The following is a 23651-nucleotide window of genomic DNA, read 5'->3' as shown; positions in this document are numbered from 1 at the left end:
AAAGAAGAAAAGAAAATCCTAGGCACGAGCTGTATGTTAGGTGTAGTGGGCGTCTAGTCTAGACTGGACTAGGAGGAGGAGGAAAGGCTCCAAGAAGTAAATATCTGGGAAGAAATCAATTACCTGAATGTTTGAACATTAAGTGACAAGTGACATTGAAAAAGGTGTTACAGATCTTTTGGTACATTTATGAAGAATTAGCTATTGTTAATTTATAAAAAATGAAGCAAGTGAGAAAAGAGGAAATTAATATTTGCCAGAAAAATTTAAAGTTACATATGGAGGAAAATGTAATTCTAGTATCCAGCCTGGCTCAGCAGTAAGTAGTATTTAAATAGTCATCATAGGGACTTCCCTGGTGGGCCAGTGGTTAAGTGCTTCCACTGCAGGGGGTTTGGGTTCAATCCCTGGTGGGGGAGCTAAGATCCCACATGCCTTGTGGCCAAAAAACCAAAACATAAAACAGAAGCAATATTGTAACAAATTCAATAAAGACTTTAAAAATGGTCCACATCAAGAAAAAAAAATAGTCATCATAATTTGAACATTGAATGTTGGTTTAATAAAATTTCTAAAATTTTTCATAAAATTTTATAAAAATTATAATAAAGATAAATACCAGAAGATACTAAAGTACTAAAAAACTGAGAGTAGTTGCCTCTGGGAAGCAGGACTGGTGTGGAAGAGAGATAGGGCAGGAGGTTTTATTTTTAGAGTAAGCTTTTTTACTGCTAAGTACAAGACTTTCTAAATTATGAGCATACACTGCTTTGATTATAAAATTGATTTTTTTATAATAAAATAAAGATATGACATCAGTACCCAGAAGAACCAGAGAGATCTAGATTGGCCACAATCCTGAAGAACTGGGGGATTTATCGTATCTATCAGGACTGTTAACTAATGAGATCATGCTTATAATTTTGGTCTACACAGGGCTTTTACTTTCCTCTCATTTGGTTATCTTGACAACCTATGAGTATAGTAGGGCTCAGAGATTAATAACTAGCCTTCTCCTAAGCTTGTAAGTGATGAAGTTGTGACTCATACCAGCTCTTCCAACCCCAAGCCCAGGAAGTTGGGCATGGTGAGGCACGGGAGCAGTATGAGAACCACTTTTTGAGGATGATGGTGGGAGGCCACTGTGGCCTAGTGGCAGGAACAAATCAGCAGACTAGTGATTGAAGCATCAACTCAGAGGAGCCTCAGCTGTAAGCCTGGTGGGACTGAAGCGCTTGCGGATGGGGCTAAACACATATGTGGGGGAATTGTGGGCCAGCTGGAGATTTAAATACCTGGGTACGTCACCACTCAGACTGCTTCAGAGCACTTCGCCAGAGAACAGAGGGCTTTGTACTGAGCGGGGCCATTCTTTCCTGAATAGGCAAGTATTCCAATATCAGTTATTTGACTTTTTCAGCTGCCCAGAGTAAGGAACTCCTTCCTAACGTTGGGAAATTCCTCACTGTGTAGGTCTTCACAGAAGGCAGAGCCCACCTCCCAGTGTAAAAACCTAAAAGGTTGGATACTTGCTTTCTCAGCCTTCTCTGTGTTTAGGGCTTCAGCACATGACCTAGGCTTTTTCAGTCTAGAGCTGATGGCACAGAGAATCGGGGACTGTAGAGAATTCTTTCTGGAAGCAGGGTAGGAGCAGCAACACCAACACCTAGTGGAAAAGGAGAGAAGTCAGCGACAGTGGTACCAGTGATGGCATTCACCGTCCGGGAGTGGTTTTGGCCAGGGTCCCAAGGCTGCACAAGGTACTCACTGGACTGTTTCTGTGGTGTAGTACTCACTTGCAGCCTTCCTTTGTTGTTTGTTTTCTGAGTCTGCTCTCCAACTTTCCCAGCAGCTCTGTACTGACAGTATCCTTTCAAATAAATTCCGTTTCTGCTTAAGCCAACTAGAGTTGTTTTCTGTGGTTGCAGCTTAGAAGCCTAGTTCATAACAGTACCTATATTAAAAAGACTAGTGTATAAAATTCCAAAATAGAAGACTAGGTTGGAAGAGCCTCAAAAGAAGGACCAAGTGTTTGATCACTGACTTTGCACAATGACCTTAGCATACGCTGTGTAAGCAGCTCTGAAAATGTGAGGACAGTGAGAATATACTATTGATTCATAATTTTTTTTTAGTAAAAATCCACTCTTTAGGAGAACTACAGGTTTTCTCATGAACTTTAACAACCCACAGGCCTACAGTAAGAACTTCTGTTTCCATGTCATAAATACCATTGACCTCAGAACAAAATAGTGCAGAATTAACACCAACATCTACATGCATATTCCAGTCCAGGACATTTTACAGTAATATAATTTAAACAGATTTATTTTTTCATATTGATCAAAACTGTATTTTTCAATCTTTGGAATATGAAATTTATAACTTTAGTTCCAAAATAGCCTCTGAAATTCATTGTCCATATTTTTAGGCATAATACATGTGATTATATTTTATTGGATTAAAAATCTAACAGAGAAACAACTGAAAGCAATGACCTAATTTTTTCTCTTAGCAACTTGGCCAGATTCCAAGAGTGTGTGACTTGAAACGAATGCAAAATAGCAAAGACTAACTGTCCCCACTCTAATCCATTCCTCCCTCCTCCCATCCCCTCCATTGTCCCCATGTTGACACTCTTCCTTCTGTCTCGGTTTGGTTGAGCTGACAGTTCATTTTGCTTCTGTCTGTAGTTATTTCCTCTTCAGCAGATTAGTCTGGATATACTTCCTAGAGAACAATGGAACTAAGTTAAAGACCATTATCAACAGATCAGAGTAGTAAATAGAGGTTTCAGTTAAATACGTGACATAGATGAAGAGTTAATCTCAGTTTCAGGAATGGCAGTTCAAAAGACTCAAGTTACACATCTCTAATCACAATAAAATTTAGCTTACAAAACTTACTCAAAATTGTAACATGTAATATTTAAAATATTTAATTGCACATTTTATTTTAGAACTTAAACCGTTTTTCATATAAACTATAAACTCTTCACCTCTGACCCTCTACTCACACTTTTCTTTGGTTTTGTAATATCTTTGACTTTGTTCTCTAAATGTTCAAATCCCACCCTTGTCTTTAAGACCAAACTCACATGCTACTTCCCTTGTTTGGTCTTAGGCATTACAAATTAAAAGTATTTTCTGCTTCTTGCAAACTTCTAAAACACTTTGATTATTCTTTTAGGTTTTTACATCTTCTGACTTATTTTGAAATTAACCTATGTAACTGTTTCATTTCCTCTACCAACTAGTATCAACTATATTCTCTAAAGATAAGATCAAAATCTGAGTCATCTTTGAATCACCCAAAAAACCTAGCACAGGGCTTTGCCCCTGGTAGACTCTCAGTTATATATTTTGAATTATGTTTAGAACCTATGAAAACTGAGTAACTTTTTCTTTTAAAAAGGGGGAGGGGTATAATAAATGTTTAACCCTAGAAGTTGCAAATAAAATGAAAGCAGGGAGCCTCAATCGAGATAAATATGAAGTATTATTTATAAAAGTAAATTTAGATGTGGTCCAAATGATGTATAACTCTGTACTGTTAAACGCAGTTTTAAGTTAAATTTCAAGTAAAATTGTCTCATCAGCTCTTTACTTTGTTGGTCCATTGATATGAAATAGAGTACCAATTGAATTTAGAATATTCTTGGAAGCCAGTCAAGGCTATTAATCTTTTGAAGCCAAAAAAGTTTAATCCAAGTATAATCTTACCTTTTGTGCTAATTATAATTTAGATCAAAGAACTAATTATGTATCTAAAATCTCACTAATAAAAACATATTTACAGTAATAATGCAAATATAATTCAAAATGTTAAAGTAACTTGGAAATTCTTATTCTAAATTAGACATCTTTTTACTTCTTATTTATCCTGGGTTTTTTTGTTTGTTTTATTTTTGCGGTACGCGAAAAATGGCCCGTAGAACTTTCCCTGTGGTACGCAGGCCTCTCACTGTTGTGGCCTCTCCCGTTGCGGAGCACAGGCTCCGGACGTGCAGCCTCAGCGGCCGTGGCTCACGGGCCCAGCCGCTCCACGGCATGTGGGATCCTCCCGGACCGGGGCACGAACCCGTGTCCCCTGCGTCAGCAGGCGGACTCTCAACCACTGCGCCACCAGGGAAGCCCTATCCTGTTTTATTAAAGGAAAATAAAATTGTAAAGGAGTTGCCATTTTCTTGTCTATTGAAAGTAGAGTGTTTATTCACCCTTATTTTATATACTTAGAAGACAGTGAGTGTAAATATTATGGCTTGTTATATGACTTTTTGAATGTAAATGTAATATACACCAGGCACTTTGCAGTCATAGCAAGTGTTATTTTAAAATACATACAGTTTATTTGAAGTAAAGTCTATCAAATGTCTGTTCCTCTTTATTTAAAATCATGCGGAGTTTAATTAGAAGCCTTTTCTCAACACTAAGCACAACCTTTTTTCTGTAATACTGAAATTCCAAGGATGCCACAGTGAAGGGAAATGAAATAGAGGAAGATTGGTTTGGTTTATTTCCCCCAACCCAAATTGTGTGTTTATTATAGTCAGTGTCTAAGCAATTGGATTTAATTTGAACTTTATAGATATTAATCAGATAGAAGATGAAATGCTATACTCAGGTCAGTATGGATATGAACACAAAACTTTGAACAACAGTACTACTTCTCTGAGATAAGAAAGAGCTGAGCATTTATATTATTTAAAGAGTATGTTGAATTCTGGCCACCTGGAGGTAGCAGATAGCATCTGCAGTGTATTCTGAAACAGAGATACTTGATTTCAGGTTAACTTTTTTTTTTTTTTTTTGGCGGTACGCGGGCCTCTCACTGTTGTGGCCTCTCCTGTTGCGGAGCACAGGCTCTGGACGCGCAGGCTCAGCGGCCATGGCTCACGGGCCCAGCCGCTCCGCGGCATGTGGGATCTTCCCGGACCGGGGCACGAACCCGTGTCCCCTGCATCGGCAGGCGGACTCTCAACCACTGCGCCACCAGGGAAACCCAGGTTAACATTTTTTGAACACTGTTGCTATACAAGATGCAGTGCCAGGGAGAAGAGAATTACAGTTTTCAAATGCCACTGTGTACCTAGCAGGCACTTCAAATATGCTGATTCATGTCATCTCCCATTTGCTCAGAGAGGTTCAGAGATAAATAGCAGTGCCCAAATTTAATGGTATTTTATAAACAACATTAGATGAGGTTAGATCTGTGTTCTAATCCTGCCTCTGCCACATACTAACCATATAAATTCTGTCTGGGTTCCTCAGCTTGAGCTCGTTTATTCCTCTTCTTAGAAGTACAGGCACCAAGCACAGTGCCTGGCTCACAGTTGGGCTTCAACAAATGGTTTTAAAACTGGAATACATTAACTCTTAAGTAGACAATTTCTAAAGATAAGAATTGAGTTATTTTCCTTACACATAATTTGACAGTACAGTTCCAAGTCTCCGAGGTCTAAAAAAATTACCAGATTCAGACTTTTTTTAAAAGCAATGATGCAATTGCAAGAAACACCCAATGCTAGATGGCAAAACAGAGCCATTCCAAAAAATGGTCCATAGAACTTTCCCTATGGTGGTGGGCTATCTGGTGTATACTCCCATTTTGCTTTGATTCAGTTATAGTTCCCTTTTCTCTTAGAAACACTAAGAAAAACGGCCTAAATTGTGGCCTTTTCCTAAAGCCCCAACTTATTTTTATTTTTCTGACTCTGCCATCGTCAGATTTTGACCTTCCTCTTATACCTTCTGTTGCCAAGGAGTGCAGAAACTAATGCAGTCTAAGATGCAGGTTATACCAGTAGAAGGAAAATGGGATTGGGAGAGGGCATTATTCGTGAGTTAGGAGGGGAAATGACAGGAGGAAGAACCTCTGTATTATACAAATATCCTGGCTTTTCAAACTCAGTGTTGAGATACATAGTTGACGTTTCTGCCTTAAAACCAAATATTGCACTTAACTCCTAAAATATCCGGAGTAGAAGGACTCTGCCCAGATACAAGTATTCTGTCTACTTCTGGTTTTAAAAGTGGCTGCAGGAAACTATTCCAGGAATTAAGATAGATTAAATGTTTTAGCTATTACAGTGTGCAAAACATTGAGCTAAGCCCTTTTTGTGTAAGACCTCTCTTAATCTTTACAATAGCTCATATGGTAGCTGCTATCATCCTGCCTGTTTTAGAGATGAGATGAGTAACTTACATTGTTACTTCCCCAAGGCCACTTCTATTGATCAAAAGATGGACTTCAAAACAAGAATTTACCGACCACCAACTCTATATGCAGTAGCTAAGCTTCCTATATACTTTGGTTTTTTGGCCGCCCCAAGCAGCATGCCAGATCTTAGTTCCCCAACAAGGGATCAGATCCGTGCCCCCTGCAGTAGAAGGGCAGAATCCTAACCACTGGACGGCCAGGGAATTCCCTATACTTCGTACTTTTAAAAAGTTTATAGACAGTGTGTTTGGTAACATTCATAAGTAAACCATTCCTTGTAACAACTTTAAATTTGAATGAATTTATTTCAAAAGCAGTGTATGCTCATTGTTGAAAAAGGGAATCGTACAGAAACATAGCCTAAAGTGTATTTTCACCTATTACCACTCCTTTCCCCAAATCCTTATTGATGACATGATTTGAACAGTTTGAGTTTCCTTGCAAACCTTTGCATGTGTATGAGTGTGTGTGTGTATTTCACATGCATATCTTGTTCTGTTGTAATATAATAGTACCATACTATACATGTTATCCTGTGTCTCGCTTTTTACATACTTAATAAACTTTGGGAAAATTATGTCGTTACATAATAGTTACTTTATTTTAATAACTGTATTCTTGTTTGTTTCTAAAAATGTAAGGATGCCCTGGTTGGATATTCAGGTAATAAAAATAATACAAAAGGTGTTGAAGAGCCTTCAGAATCACTACTCAGTGAAAAACACTTAACAAATAGTACCTTTTTATAAATATCTCCTGAAGACTGAATCTGAGTTTGGAGTGTTAATTTATGAGCCTGCTAAAACATTCAGTGAATATAAACTGACTAGAAAGTTCTTCCATCCAGCTGTTTTTTCATATATGTAGATGAAAAGGAGTATCAATTCCTATTATAAATTAACATGAGCTAGCCTCACTAAATATGTCTCCACGAAGCGGGTAGCTTTGATATATTAAAAGACCTTGAGCTCTGGTTTTGTTCTCTCCACTGAAACATGCCTCATACTTAGCACTGATGTGTCCATAAGACTTTGAGTAAATGTTTTTACATGTCAAAGTACTTGAAGGTGAAATATCCACACATCTGAAAGTCATGCCAGAAAACTGAAAACACTATTTGCACAGTTACATGGCTTTGTTTTTAACCATGTTCCTCTTCAACCATAATAGACCCCTGAAGTGGGTTTGTTTTAATACTAAGTTTTCACTGTCAGTGTTCCTTCCTAATGAAGTTTACATTAAAGAACAATGCTGGAACTTCCCTGGTGGTCCCGTGGTTAAGACTCTGGGCTTCCACTGCAGGGGGTGAGGGTTCAATCCCTGGTCGGGGAACTAAGATCCCACATGCCGTGTGGCACGGCCAAAAAAAGAAAAAAAAAACCAATGGTGAATTTTGGAACCTGATTCACTAAACTATTTCTAGAAAATACGTGGGCATCACCTTGGTTTTCTAAACCTTGATATCTGTCTGAGCTTGTATCTAATTATGAGAGGTTCAGAAATGTATGATTAAATAATTTCTTTGTTATTTTTATGCCTCATTGTAAATTCTAGATTGATAGTTTTTTGCTTATAAGTGTAAAGAAGAATATTAAGTATTTAAAGTCTTCAGTGGTGTGAACTCCCCCTCCTAACCTAGTTAAATGGAAGGTAGCAAGTACTAAGTTAAATAGTAGATAGATACAGTGTCGTAAATCTGTTCATCATGATAGGTCTGTAAACCTGAGAGAACAGCAGCTGCCTGAGTTTTCAAGCAAATAAAGGTAACAATGGGACATTATGGGGGGAGGGAGGAATGTAACCTGTTGATTCAAATGGATCCTTGGTATAGAATTAGCACTGTGACTCCTATACTTTATTCATTTAGCAAACACTTACTGACCTCTTACTGTATGCCAGACCCTGAGAGTAGAGAAATGAATAGGATAGTCCAGTGGTGAGTGCCAGTAGGCAATTCCAGTGTCAGCGCCCTAATAGAGTAAAGCGTTGAATGGTAGGGAGCACATAGGAAAAAGAGGAGCCTCAAACCTCAATATAGGGAGTTAGGGAAGGAGAGACAGGGAAGGAGGGACAGTATCAAGAACTATACAAGAACTTTACAGGGAAGTGACCTGGAGAATGAAAGGAGTTAAGTAAATAAAGGTTGGAGATAAAGCACATATCAGGCAGAAGGAACTGCAGGTAGCAAGGCCTAGAGATAAATGAGAGCAAGGCACTTTTGGCTGGTGGGAAGGGGAGGGGTTGCAGAGATAAGAGAGGTATGGTATGGAGAAATGAGGCTGTAGCAGCCGGCAGGGCTGTGTAATGAAGAACTTGGTATACCATGCTGAGACATTTGGCCTTATCCTGAGCCTGTGGCCTGATTAAATTTCCATTTCTGACGGCTCTCTTTGGTTGCAGCATGCAGAGACCACAAGAAATGTTCCAGAAATAGTGTTTTTATTTTAAATGCATACGTTCTTTAAGCAGGTAAAATCTATTAATTATGCATCAAAAAGTACTAATTCTTTTTAAAAAGTTCCTTACCCTATTCATTTATTTAGTAGAATTTTTTGAGCACCTATTTTTTTGCCAGGCACTGTGTAAGCTCTTAGCTCACATTATCCTCTGTGGTAGGTATTATCTCCATCTTACAGATAAACTGAGGCTTGACAATATTGTCACCTGGGTTTACAACTAGAAAGTGTTAAGGCCTAAATTTGAATCCTGGTTTTTCCAACTCTAGAGCTACTCTTTCCCATTTGAGGGGGAGAGGGAATATGATCTCTGTAAGAAGAAATCATCTGTGAGGTACACTGTTTCAAAGGGAGAACACGATTATATTGAAGAGATAAAAACCAGTAGATATCAAAAAGTTTTCTGAAAGTCATAATTACATGGCTCTACCCCAGGAGCTTTGGATTTTTCCTTTATTATGATAATGGAATTAAGGATACTAGCTTACTGTTTTGTTACTAGTGGGAAAATGGTTTAAGAATAATAAACATGGTATGGGTATAAATGGGTATTTTTTGTTTTTAGATAAAGAGGCATACACTTCTGAGTTTTTCACGTAATAAGTACTAGGATTATTTTTATGTAGCGTTTTAATAAATGATCTGTGAGAGTAAAGTGCACATTTAGGTTGTCACTGACCCTTTCTGTTCCCTTTATGATCTTTGACTTGCTCTGCTGTCTTAAGATTATGCTCCCTTCCTACCCTCTCCTACCCCCGCAAATCCCCATACTTGCTTTTGAATTAGAATGCACCAGAACGGTGCGTGCCCTCTTCAAGGGAACTTAATTAAATAGCTGCCATTTATTTAATGTTTATCGTATGTTAATGTGCTAGATGCTGTGTGTATATTTTCTTATTTAATCCTCAAAATAACCTGATGAGGGAGATTTTTAGGATTAGGAAACATTTTTCAGATGAGGAAACAGGCAAAATTTCATACATCACACAGCTAAAGGGAGTTGGGATTGGGTCTCGGATCAGTCCGACTCTAGTGGTGTATCTTGGCATCTCTCTTCCAGTAAGATGCCCGCACGTGAGAACGTGTGTTCAATTTCAAGGAGTTCAGGCATCCTGTAGGTCCCAGAATTAGATCCCCTCGCATTTTAGTTTAGCAGAGGCTTATATATAGTGTTGGTGTGCAGAGAACGGACATCCCCGTGAATGCTTCTCCCTTTCATTATGCTGTTCTCACCCCAAAAAACACTTAAGCACAAATATTAAAAATGTCATATTAGAAACGTTAATTTATAACAGACATTAAAGAAATATAAATCTATATTCAACTAAGTATCTTAGGGATTCTTAGTCTTTTTTTTTTTTTTCCTTTCATGGTATAAAGAGAAATCTTCAGTCTTTTGTCAGTTGTCTGTGTGCTTTAGCCTCCTCCTTTAGTTACTAAAGTTGTTCTTTAGACATTTTCAGCTTCTTTCCCATCTTTGTTTTTCCCTTTCACACAGCTTGGCAGAGCTGTAAGAGTAAAGAATACAAGCACTCTTTGTACATTTTCACACACAAGTTACATGAATCTCAGTGATTGTGTCTTTCCCATCAGAAGGGAGTAATGTTCTCAAAGCAGCGAACCTTCTCCTTTCCTTCCCAATATTTGCTTGGATTTTGTGGTCATTGATTGATTTTATATTGAGCATTGAGGGAAGGAACTCCTGGCACCTTCTATAGCCTGGTGTTTTTTGTTATTTTTTTTATTATTTGATTTTTTGAATAGATAATCATTCAACTGGAACAGAATTCAAAAGGTACAAAAGGGTACTCAGTGAAAAGTCTCTTGCCCTCTCAACTTTTTGTCCCCCAGCCCCTCTGTTCCCCTTCACAGAGGCAACCAGTATTATCAGTTTCTTGTATATCCATCCAGATAGGCAATCCAGAGATTGTATTAGAACATAACTTTTAAAATATACTGAAAGGGAATTTTAAAAGATATTTGGAATGGATCTATAATACTAGTAATGCTTTCTGGCATTTAGCTATTACAAGAAAATCTTACAAGGCTGTTAAAAGGGGCAGAAGTTTGAAAGACATACTTCCACATAGATAAATATGTTACACTTAAGTCTCTGCCTGTATGTTAATGCCCTTCTACCCAACAGGGACAACCAGGTTCTGAACATTAGCCAAAAGAGTATAAGAAATAAAACCCAGAAAAACTCAGTCTACTTTTTTTTTATAATGAAAATAAATTTTAATCCAGAGTTATTTTTCCCCCAGCTTTATTGAGCTATAATTGACATACAGCATTGTGTAAATTTAAGGTATACAATGCAATGATTTGATATATGTATACATTGCAAAATGTTTACCACAATAAGATTAGTTAGCATACTCTTTATCTCACATAATTAACATTTTGTTGTTGTTATGATGAGAACATTAAAGCTGTGCTCTCACAGCAACTTTCAAGTATACAGTACAATATTGTTAACTAGTCTCCATGCTTTACATTAGATCTCTGGACCTTATTCATCTTACAACTGAAAGCTTGTACCCTTTGACCAGCATCTTATTTTCCCTGCCTCTCAGCCTCTAGAAACCACCATTCTGTTCTCTGTTTAATGAGTTTGATGTTTTTAGATTCCATGTATAAGTGATACCATATTTTTCTTTCTCTGACTTATTTCACTTAGCATAATCCTCTCAGGGTCCATCCATGTTGTTGCAAATGGCAGGATTTCTTTCATTTTATGGCTGAATACTAGATCTAGATTATAGATATAGATATCTCACATTTTCTCTATCCATTCATCTGTTGATAGACACTTAGGTTGTTTCTATGTCTTGGATTGGCTATTGTGAATATTGATGTGATGAACATGGGAGTGCAGATATCTCTTCAAGATAGTGATTTCATGTCTTCAGATATATATACCCAGAAGTGGGATTGCTGGATCATATGATAGTTTTATTTATAATTTTGTGCGGAACCTCTCTACTGTTCTCTGTGGCTGTACCAATGCACATTCCCACCAACAGTGCATAAGGGTTCCCTTTCTCTCCAACCTTGCCAGCATTTGTTGTCTCTTGTCTTTTTGATAATAGTCATTCTAACAGGTGTGAAATGATGTCTCATTGTGGTTTTGATTTGCATTTCCCTGGTGGTTAATGGTGTTCAGCACCTTTTCATGTACTTGTTGGCCATTTGTATGTCTTTGGAAAAGTGCCTATTAAGTCCTTTGCCCAGTTTTTTACTCAGATTGCTTGCTGTTGTATGAGTTCCTTATATATTTTGGATATTAACCCCTTGTTATTTATGGCTTGCAAATATTTTCTCGCATTCCGTATGTTACCTTTTCATTTTGTCAATTGTTTCTTTTGCTATGCAGACACTTTTTAGTTTGTTATAGTCCCAGTTGTTGATTTTTGTTTTTGTTGCTTGTGCTTTTGGTGTCATATCCAAAAATACTTGCCGAGACTGATGTCAAGTAGCTTTTTCCCAGTGTTTTCTTCTAGGAGTTTTACAGTTCAAAGTCTTTAAGTCCTTAATCCATTTTGAGTTAATTTTTTGAGTGGTATTAGATAGGGGGTCCAGTTTCATTCTTTCACATGTAGGTATCTAGTTTTCCCTTTACCGTTTATTGAAGAGACTATCCTTTCCCTCACTGAGTATTCTTGGCTTTCTTATCAGTCCTTTTTTTTTTTTTTTGGCCAAACTATGATACACCTTTACCTAAAATATTGATTGCAGTTCTTACTGCTCTTCAGAAATGTAGTTACGTTAGACATGTTCTGAGAAAAGGCAGCTAAAGCAGATCAAAGAAATGAGTACTATGGCAGACTAAAATGATTAGGATTGTCTAGTACGTCAGAAAGGATATTGCTAAGATGCTTATAAACTTACTGTGACCCCTAATGATCCTCACCTTCAGGTATTCATACCATTATGCAACCCCCTCCCCTTAAGTGTGAGTGCGACGTAAGACTTGTTTCTAACTAATACAGTATGGTAAAGATGATGGGATATCACTCCCATGGTTTCATTATATTATATAAGACTCCACTTTCATAATAGACTTACACTAGAGACTTTTTACCTTGCCAGCTGTGAAGAAGTAAGCTACTATGTGGTGAGATGGCCTGTTGAGTGGACTGCATGGCAAGTACTGCAAGCAGCCTCTTGGAGCTGAGTGTGAACCCCACAGCTAATAGCCAGCAAGAAGCTGGGCCTTTAGTTATACGGCTGCAGGGAAATGATTTCTGCCAGCAACCCAAATGAGCTTGGAAGCAAATTCTTCCCCAGTTGAGCCTTCAGATGAGAATGTAAACCCAGTTGGCACCTTGACTGCAGCCTTAAGAAACCCTGACTAAGGACCCAGGTGACCCGTGCCCAGACTCCTGACCCACAGAAAATATGGGATGATATGTTTGTTGTTTTAACCCACTAAGTTTGTGATAATTTGTTACATAGCAATGGAAAACAAATACATTATTTAATCTTCTGATTTTCATAGGTTAGAATGGTTTAATATCAACAATTCCATGTGATTTAACTTAATTAGGGGAAATCAGTAATTTAAATCTAATTGATCACAGAGCCTTCAAGGTGATAACCAGCCACGCCTCTATAAAAGACTCAGTTCAGGAAAGATGGTGCTATTAGCCACAGTCCCAGCTGCTACAATTGGCTGGAGGCTATAATTGATATTCTCATTGTAACTATATCACTCAGAGTTCAGTCAGGGAAGCTGAGCAACTCTGACTTTCGGGGTAGGGGAATTATTATAGGAATTGGGCCTTACACAATTGTGGGAGAAGCTGGGGAAGTGAGGGTCTGAAAGGGAGAGGAGTTAGACCCAAAGGAGTTAACAACCAGTCAACCTGGGAAGCCAAGGACATCGAGCCACTAAGGTGGAGCTGCAAAGGGGGAAGCACGCCCGATAGTGGCTCCGTGGATCTGCGGCCAATCATCTGGTGGTTGCCTGGGGCTGGTGTTGTCACCAGGGCTGCAGTTGGGAGGGCGAGCTGGATGCAGAGCTGCAGAGAGCAAGGACAAGCTAGAATCCACGGGCACCTCTGTGTCTGCCTGTCACCACATCTAGCTACAGTGACTTTTTTTGTTGTTTGTTTTCGGGATTTTTGGTGGTTTTTTTCTGGTTTTTTTTTTTTTTTTTTTTTGGCTGCATTGGGTCTTCGTTGCTGCGCGCGGGCTTTCTCTAGTTGCAGCAAGCAGGGGCTACTCTTCGTTGCGGTGCACGGGCTTCTCATTGCAGTGGCTTCTCGTTGCAGAGCACGGACTGTAGGCACACGGGCTTCAGTAGTTGCGGCGCGTGGGCTCAGTAGTTGTCACACACGGGCTTAGTTGCTCCATGGCATGTGGGATCTTCCCAGACCAGGGATTGAACCCATGTCCCCTGCATTGGCAGGCGGATTCTTAACCACTGCGCCACCAGGGAAGTCCCTACAGTGACTTCTAGAGAGTAATGGCTGCTGCTGCTGCTTCCTTTCAAATCACACATTTCTGTTTTGGCCAACTTTAGCTTAGAAACAGACAGGGATGGAGATCGTGGAAAAGAGTTTTAGCTTAAGCAAGTTTAAACAGTACAGGTCAGCACAGCCTCCCTCTTCCATCACCCAACCTAGATTTTCTTCATGCTTTGCCAGCATTTCATCAGGTCTAGATAGCCTGCCAGGTGAGATGACCCAGACCTTCATCCCAGGAGTATCTGCAGTTGCCCAGCCCCCATTATCACTGAGCCAGGAAGCACCAAAAGGTACTGCAGTTGAGTCCCTCGGATTCTGGACGAACACCTTCCTGCTCCTTTTGCACTGCCCCAGACCTAGCCCCCTGGCACAGCACTCTCAGTATCCACTCTCACAGTATTTATATCCAGGTCTTGTAATTCCTTGGGTGGGTGTGCTTTCTTCCCAGAACAGGAACTGTACCTTCTCTCTCAGAACGTGATTATGCTTGAACAGATCCTGATTATTGGTTTGGAGCTAGTGAGAGGAGGCAGGGGCAGATGTTGAAGAAGACAAACCCTGTCTTTTCAGGCACCTCCAGGGTCTTTTGGCAAGAGAACGCTACTGTCCTCTAGCAAGGAGTTGGGAGGCGCTGCTCCTCCCAGCGCGGAAAGTTCAAGTGAATCTTGGGGTTTAGCATTCCTAGCTCATCCACCCAAATATCCCCCTTCCAGGTTTCTGTGTCCACCTGTTCCTATCAAGACCCAGATTTTGTCAGAGGTTTGCCAAGACTTTGCTCAAGTCTTCTTTGTAGTTCTGATATCCTTAAAATTAAATCTTGAGCCTGAGTTTTGGCAGTCTTTTCTGCAGCTGCAGGAAATAAGGGTCTCTTTGAACACTGATCTAGAAGTTTCCTGATTTTGACAAAATTCTTAGACTTGAGGGGTGACTGTCATTTTCTTTTTTTCATGACTTTTCATCCAGCCACATCAGGTCCTTCGAATTACTAATGTTTCCATTCAAGTTCACTACTACCGAACTAAGACTTCACTTAGTGAAGAATCTTAGTATTGTCATGCTGCTACAGGCAGGGGTTATCACCACCCCACTTGTCATTAGGAATGGGGTCCTCTTCGCCATCTTACCAGTGAGTGATTTAGTTCCAGAATCTCACTCAAGAATCTTATTTCCTAGGGCCACTTATCTTACTATCATAGTGTGGGTGTCTCCTCTCATTCCCCCATAACCTGTGCTGAAACAGCCTATAACAAAGGCTTGCTTGCAGGTAGTTTATTTGGTAAGGCATCCCATGAACAAGAATGAGAATTAGAGGGATTGAAACAGGGGAGGAAGGAAAGCAGTGTAAGAGTGGGCCATTGTGTTGGTTACCACTGGAGGCTACTGGGCTTCAAGCCTGCTTCAAGCCAGGATCCTTGAGGAGTTTTGTAGAATCTTCTTCAGAATGGTGCTCCTGAAGGATAGCAGAGAGGAACGTTTATCCAGCCAGCTCCCAGATGTTGCAGAGTCCAAGGACTAGCAGTGAAAAACACTAAGGCATAGATTGACTTGTCTTCTAACTCCCATGTCTCATGCTTATTCTCTGCCTTGGATCTGGAATTCTGGTTGCCTTTTTAAAATAGATGTGCAGGGATCATATGTTGATGGTGGTGTTTTAGAAAGCAAACCTTTCGGCTGCGTGATCATTATAGATTAGAATACTGAAGGGACAGAGATAGTGGGAAGCTTTTCTATAATTAATGTGTGAGGTACTGAGGATTTGAACCAAGGTGGTGTTAATGGGAATGGAAAATAAAGCTAATCAAAGAGCATTTTGAAGGAAGAATCAGTAAGAAACATTAACTAGTTTGTTTTGTGTGTGTGTGTGTGAAAGAGAGAGAGAAAGAGAGTTGGCACAGCTGATTTAAGATTTCTTGCCTAGAAAAAGGATAGTGTTCATGGACACACTGGCTCCCCAATATTATTTAACATAATCCTCAGAACTCTGATGGAATTATTTCATCCTGGATGTGAGGAAATGAGACTAACAGAGGGTGGTGTGCTTTGATCTAGTACAGGCTGATAGGTGAGAGCCAAGAGTTAGTGCTATAATTACTTGAATTCAAAGCCTTATATGCTCTTCCTGCTACTTCATGCTGCCCTCATTTCCCTCTTGTTTCATAATTCCTTTCCTTAGGATTTGGCATCAGTCATGTAGGGGTTAGTAGGAAAGAACTGAAACAACTTTTCTCTCAAGCCTATTTGCACTTGAAGTCTTCATTCTAACTCTGGTGCCACTGAAGAGTCACTATGCATGCTCTAAGGCCAGCCTTCCTCTAACCTTATTATGTTGTTTTATGTTGCATGACAAGCCGTAATCGCCGTAATTCCTTTTCTTTCTTCCCCCTTGTCTATTTCTTTCTTCCGCTTACCACCTCAAACCCAATATGAAACTCGAAGTTTGGAAGCAGCTTATACATTTCCTGTTGGATATGAGACAATGAAAAGGTTTCCCACTGATACTGGTGAAACATGTATGAGGGTGTATACCTAGGAATAACGAAGAGTATGAGAGTGGCAGTAAAGACATATGCTGACAGTGTATTATTCAGGAAATCTGTCAACGTTGAAGTGCATTTTAGTTATCAGAGGAGCACGAAGAGGAGAAAAACAAAAATGTTCATAATAAAAACAGAAAGTGGTCCTATTTAACATGCAGCAGTAACAATCATTTGTATTACTAAATGTCAAATTAATTTGTTTCACTTTGTATTTCTGCCTTGATCATTCATGTTATATAGCTCAAATTTTTGGAGAGAGGCATTTTTGCCACCTTAAGTTAAAGATAAGAAAGAAGATATTCTGGTGAAAGAGAATAGAAGAAAGGATATAAAAAGTTGGAGATGGATCTGTAAAATGGGGTTATCACACAAGCAAAAAGAATTGTAAATTGCAAAAAGACAGACTTCATACTGTCTGCCAGCCTCACAACAGCATTGTTGGAAATCTGCTACCTGAGCAAAATACATGGGCATCTTTGAGCCATTACATGGCTAGGCTACAGATGAGTTTTTCTGTTACAAGGAAATCATTAAAAGCTTTGATTCATCCAAAAAGGTGTATGGTTTATTAGTCATTGCTGTGTAACAACCACCAGAGAATCTCAGTGGCATTTAATAAAAAACATGTATTTCTCACAGATTTCCAGGTCAGTTGAAATCCCAAATTTAAATTTGCAGCACTGGAGTCACTCTGATTGCCACCATGGTTGAGTAGGGCCGGTGGCTGTGTTCCCACTGCTGCTCATTTTCCTCCTGGGACCAACAAACTAGCCGCAGTATGTGCTTCCCATGGCAGTGGCAGAAGCTGAGAGGGCAAGTCTAGTTCCCAAAAGTACTTTTGAAGCCTTTTGTCACATCACATTCACTAACATTTAATTGGCCAAAGCAGATCTCATGGCCAATTCCAAAGTCTTGGGGCAGCGAAATACACTCTGCCCGTGGAGGTGGTGGGGTAGGGGGATCAGAAGGCTGGTAGTAGTGAATATGTCTAAACAGTAATCTAGCACATGTGGATAATAGTCTAATAAGCTCTAAAGTTCTAGTTTAAAAAGATAAAGTAGTCATTCTGACTGTGTCATTTAGTTGTCTTTAAAGGAATATATGTACTGTTTAGTCTGTAGTTAGGAAATGGAGTCAGTAAGCTCTATAGGGAAAAAAGAGAGCACGTGCCCTCTCTTATGTTTGTTTTTAATTAATTATTTACCAGGTGTCAGGTAGATAGATAGAATCAGAGATAAGATGGGGCCACTACTGGAACTTCCCTGGTGGTGCAGTGGTTAAGAATCCGCCTGCCAATGCAGGGGGCACGGGTTTGAGCCCTGGTCCGGGAAGATCCCACATGCCACGGAGCAACTAAACCCCATGCGCCACAACTACTGAGCCTGCGTGCCACAGTTGCCGAAGGCTGCACACCTAGAGCCCGTGCTCTGCAGCAAGAGAAGCCACCACAATGAGAAACCCACGCACCTCAATGAAGAGTAGCCCCCTCTCACTGCAACTAGAGAAAGCCCGCACACAGCAATGAAGACCCAACGCAGCCAAAAATAAATAAATAAATAAATGTATTAAAAAAAAAAAAAAAAAAAAAGATGGGGCCACTACCCCAAAGGAGCGCTCAGTCTGATAGAGGATTCAGACAAATATATCAGAAAGATAAACTAGTATGAGAGTTTAATGCTATTACAGAGAGAAACACAGGGCACCATGGAAACTTTTAGGTAAGAGGAACACCTGACTTTTGACTTAGGCTTTGGGGAGCAGGTTCAAGATAGGCTTTTGAAAGAGGCAATATCTAAGCTGAGTCTAAAAGATGTGGAGGAGTTACGAAGGAAAATTAAGAGCATTTCAGAAAAATGGAGCAACATATGTAAAGGCCTAGAGGTGAGAGAGTTCGGTGGAATTCTAGGAAATTGTAAGTAATGCAGTATGACTAGAGTACAGGATATGAGCCGAGTAGGGGCTGGAGAAGTTGGCAGAGGCCAGATCACCCAAAAAACTGCAGTTTGGATTTTATCTTGAAGTCAGGCTACTGAATAATTTGTTACATATATAACAAAGTTGTGTGTGTGTGTGTATATGTGTGTGTATATATATGTGGGTGTATATATATATGGGGAGGGAAGTGCTAGAGGAGGGAGGAGGAAGGGCTAGATTTCCCAGAGGAAACGAAGTGACTTTTGGATTAAAGATGTCTGCAGAATATCCATGTGAACTCTGGGAAGTTAAGGAATGAGTCTGGGAAGTTTAAGAAATGAGTCTGGATGTCAGGAGAGAGCTCTAGGTTGGACCTTGAAAGACATAAGGATACAATGGGAGTTAAGGCCATGGGGACAGGTGACATTACCCAGGAAATTGTGCAGTAGAAAGAGCTTTGTAATTACAGCACTTGGCAAGTAGGTACTCCAGAATGTTCGAATGAAGGAAGAATATCATCAAGGATACGGTCTCATTTAAATCTCATATCATAACCCTGAGTTACGAATATAATCCCAGTTTTACAGATGAAAACATTTCAGGCTCAGGGAGGGTAAGTGATTTGCCCAAAGTGACTTTTCTGCTAAATGGTCAAGCTGGGATTTCAAGTCAATTTAATTTCAAAGTCCATTTTTCCTGTCATGTCTAGCTTCTTTGTAAACCTCAGAAGTTTAAATATATGATGTTATCTTTAATTCCCTTTCTTCCCCTCTGCCAATATCCTGGTTTTAGTAGGATTGTGACACATTCTTTTAAAAACCACATTTTCTCTAATTTGCCTGGCTTTGTCCCCAAACATGTCTACCGGATTGCCTTTCCTGTCATGTTGACTCATACTACTTGACTCCACTTCAATGCCCGCCTTGAAACAGCAGACTGACAGGAGTCCTCCACTGGCTGCTGCGCGAGGCCTGTCCTCAGCTTGGCATTCAAGGCTTACAGTAAAATCTTGAGAACTGTTCAGAACTCTTCCATATTTCCCACTTCTCATCAGCACATATTCATGCCTTTGGTGTTGTTTACACGCAGATTTCGTTTATAAGGATCTCATTTTAATGTTTAGATTAAATAAATTTATCTTTAATCTTTAGATTTAATTACTCTTATGCTTACTCTGTTATTTCTAAAAACGATTTTATCTTTGTGGCAGAAAAAGCTTGGATGTCTTCCTACCTTAGTTCCATGCCCAGTGTAAGGGTTCTTGGTACTCTACTCCTAATGCGACAAGCTAGCCTCTGCTCCTGCCTTTTTCTAGAGGGATCCTTTTGTTGAGGGGAGGTAAGGAGAGCAGTTCTAATTGTTAGAAATTTCTTAATAATGAGTCAAAATCTCTCTTCTTTTACCATCAAGTGTTTCCCAGGACTTGCCCTTGCAACCACAGAGAATGGGTCATTTCTTTTCTGCCTCATGAGGTTCCATCAAACATTGAAAGATAGCTCTTATGTCTCTCCTCAGGTTTCTCTTACATAAATCAATAATAATCTTGTTTGTTCAGAGCTTTTCTTCAGTAACAGGTCTCAAACTCTCCACTGTACTTACACCCTCCTCTGAGAATTCTGGAGTTTTGTCATTGCCCGTCTAAACACAGGGCTCAGAACAGAGCACAGCACCCCACAGGAGAGCAGTGCAACATTATTCCTTGGATTATGACTCTATGCTTGTATCTTAAAAGCCTGAGATTGCTTTAGTTTTATAGCAGCCATGTCACATTTTGCATTTGTTCAGTTAACATACCCAGATATTATCTTTAAATAAGCGGTTATAGTTAAGCTAGCTCGCCCCTATCTTTTACTGTGCCGTTGCTTTTCTTTAATCTAAATATAGAACTTTCTGATTCTTTTAGTTAGATTTCATCTTCATTTCGATCCATCTTTTTAGCTAATTATGATCATTTTATCCAGTGTATTTTTAACTGCGTTTCCCAACTTTAGGTCATCTCAAGACTTTGAAGCATACTTTCCACAACTTAATTCAAATTCCTTTTTTTTTTTTTACATCTTTATTGGAGTATAATTGCTTTACAATGGTGTGTTAGTTTCTGCTTTATAACAAAGTGAATCAGTTATACATATACATATGTTCCCATATCTCTTCCCTCTTGCGTCTCCCTCCCTCCCACCCTCCCTATCCCACCCCTCTAGGTGGTCCCAGAGCACCGAGCTGATCTCCCTGTGCTATGCGGCTGCTTCCCACTAGCTATCTAGTTTACGTTTGGTAGTGTATATATGTCCATGCCACTCTCACTTTGTCACAGCTTACCCTTCCCCCTCCCCATATCCTCAAGTCCATTCTCTAGTAGGTCTGTGTCTTTATTCCCGTCTTACCCCTAGGTTCTTCATGACATTTTTTTTTTTTCTTAGATTCCATATATATGTGTCAGAAAGAGAAAGTCAAATTCTTGATTAACATCGGAAAGACAGAGACTCTCCGCTCCATCCCGGGAGTTAATCAGTGCTACTTGCAAATGGTTCTGTTAGCCACTGTTCTGTCATCCCTCCACATCTTTCTGTCTTATCTTCAAAGATCTCATTTGTACATTCAGCAAATTTTTATTTAATGCCTACCATGTGGTAGAAGGTGCTAGAGATACAGTGAAGACAGCGGTCCCCGTCTTCTGTAGCTAACAGTCTAGAGACATCATGAAGTGTTTTGTTAAATGCTTTGCAGAAATCAGGTTATACAGTTCTCTATGATATTCTGCTTATCTGGTACCATATCAGAAAAGGGGAGGAAGCATTACTTTTTACAGACTCGCTATTGGTTCCTAATGATCTTATATCACCTGAAAATGGGAGTTGTTATCTTTCTCTTTTCACTTTTCATAGGTTCACAAGAACTTTGAGCTTTGGAAGTCTCCAGAGTTCACTGCTGCCCTTTCTGTCTTTTACTACTCTATCTTTTAAACCTCTGAGCTCATTAGAGAGCAGCCTGTTTAGCCACATTTTTGTTGTTGGTGGTGGTGTTTAAATAACCCCCCCATTATTGGGGTTCTTTTTTTATTTTATAGTAAACTTAGTTGTGAAGAATTTCTGTCCAACTTTAGCCGTTTTCCCTTACACAGTCTTTGTCACTGTAATTTTACTTACATTTTATCTTTGTATTTTGAAATTATCTTTCCTAAGGAAAATAGATGACTATCCTCAGATTTTCTTCTTCTCTTCTTTGAGCTTTTAAGGTGCCATAGTCACTTTCTCCAGGATCCTGGTCCTTTTCACTTAAACCACATATTTCTTTTTAGTTCACCAGATGAACAAAAAACTGCAGTATTTTATCTGTATTCTGAGGGATTAAACTATCGGCGATGCGAAGTGTTGGTTTTTTATTAGAATAATACAAAAAACAGGTGTCCTCATAGTTCCTAGAAGATAGCCCACCTGTCTTACCCCCAAGGGTGGATTCTCTTATCAGTCAGGTGTCATCCAAGCCTTCCTCTTGCCAGTTCCCAAAACTGTACCATTTCTACCTATTCTTCTTTCTTTCCCCTTTGGTCCAGTGCCCTCCACTATAATGTCTTATACAAATTGTTGAGTTGCACATAGATGTTTATTTTCTTAAACAATTATGAGGGTTCCTTGCCTTTTTCTATGGATCTGTCTTTATGGAACAGCAGATTTCCTATAGATGTCATAATCTATTATAGTTACCAATTGTTACCCCATCCCACCAAGTCTTGGTGATTACCATGAGATTTTATTTATCTCCTTGTTCTTTTTTACCATTGATACTTTTAAGGTTGGTGTCTAACACACTGATGTTCAATAAGTAATATTTATGATTAATCTCAAGAAGTATTTGCCTTCTCTTTTAGGCTGTGAGGATATCATTGCTGAAAGCATCTCATTAGATACCTTAATTGCCATCCTCAAGTGGAGCTCTCATCCATATGGCTCTAAATGGGTACACCGACAAGCTTTACATTTCCTCTGTGAGGAATTTTCCCAGGTCATGACTTCGGATGTTTTTTATGAACTCAGCAAAGACCATCTGCTTACTGCTATCCAGTCTGACTACCTACAGGTAATCATTTATACACCTCTCAAATTCATTGTCATTCATAGGTGCACCAAGAAACCCATCTGTACTCTGTTACTCTCCCATCTAGGGAGATCAGCCCACCCAGGAATACCCTCTTCATATTTGTGCAGCCACAACCTTCTAGCTCTCTGGCCCCTTGTGCAGTCTGCCGCCATGATTCAGCATTGTGAACCGGCCCAGGTCCTAACCAACCACGCCAAAGGGGCTGTGACAGTAGGCAAAAGGCAAGGTCAGAAGCATATCCCAATGGTGATTCTCTCGGCTTCTGTTAGTAATAGATTCACTGTAACGGTTCCGTTTATTTGGTGAAGTATCAGAAGATAGTTTAAGCAGCACAAAGTAAGAATAATATTCCATTTCTGACCTACTCAAATGCTTATAAAAACTCAATGTGTGTGTCCTGCTGAAGTATAATAATGTTTTCAACTACTTATTTTTAGTCAGACGTACTTTTAAGCAAATTCTTGTGCCCTTGACTTATATGTCCTTCATAATTAGGTAATTTAAACTAACAATAGATTTAAAATATTGTAAAAAAATACTTTCAGGTAGAATATGTTCAAGCTTTTTTTTTTTCTCCTTTTGCATTGGCTGTATGAATTTTATGCTAGAAACTGTACAACAGTTTTAATGTTATGAAGTCATAAACTCATTGAGCCATTTCCTGTTTCTTTGTATTTGTACCAGAAAAATTATGAAATGCTTCCATCTCAGTCAGAAATGAAGATTTAAAAAATCCATTTAGCATCTGTGTTTTTCCATCATATATTGCTTTGATTGCAGTACAAATGTTGTCATAATTGCTTTTGATTTATTTAGTATCTGTGTTCATTAACCTTATTTCACTGTCCTGATGCAGACATTATGGGAGTTAGGATTTGTCAGTTCTCTCAATTATTGTTTTTAGAAGCTTTGCATTTCTTCTTAGAAAGTAAAAACCTTGGACAGCAGCCTAGATT

General features: G+C 39.3%; 1 protein-coding gene across 2 annotated transcripts in view; it reads left to right on the top strand.

Annotated features, from left to right (window-relative positions):
• BTBD7 (BTB domain containing 7) overlaps positions 1-23651 on the top strand; it is a 77846-nt gene that overhangs the window by 36689 nt on the left and 17506 nt on the right. For both annotated transcript variants that reach the window (XM_029237012.1, XM_029237013.1), the window contains exon 4: positions 22466-22674. In XM_029237012.1, coding sequence (XP_029092845.1) covers positions 22466-22674 — 209 coding nt within the window. The remainder of the gene's footprint in view (positions 1-22465; positions 22675-23651) is intronic.

Source organism: Monodon monoceros, unplaced genomic scaffold (assembly GCF_005190385.1).
Source record: "Monodon monoceros isolate NGI ecotype Baffin Bay Population unplaced genomic scaffold, NGI_Narwhal_1 Super_Scaffold_21, whole genome shotgun sequence".
NCBI lineage: Eukaryota > Metazoa > Chordata > Mammalia > Artiodactyla > Monodontidae > Monodon > Monodon monoceros.
The sequence above is the reverse complement of the archived record's forward strand: the minus strand, read 5'-3'. Positions and strand labels throughout refer to the sequence as shown.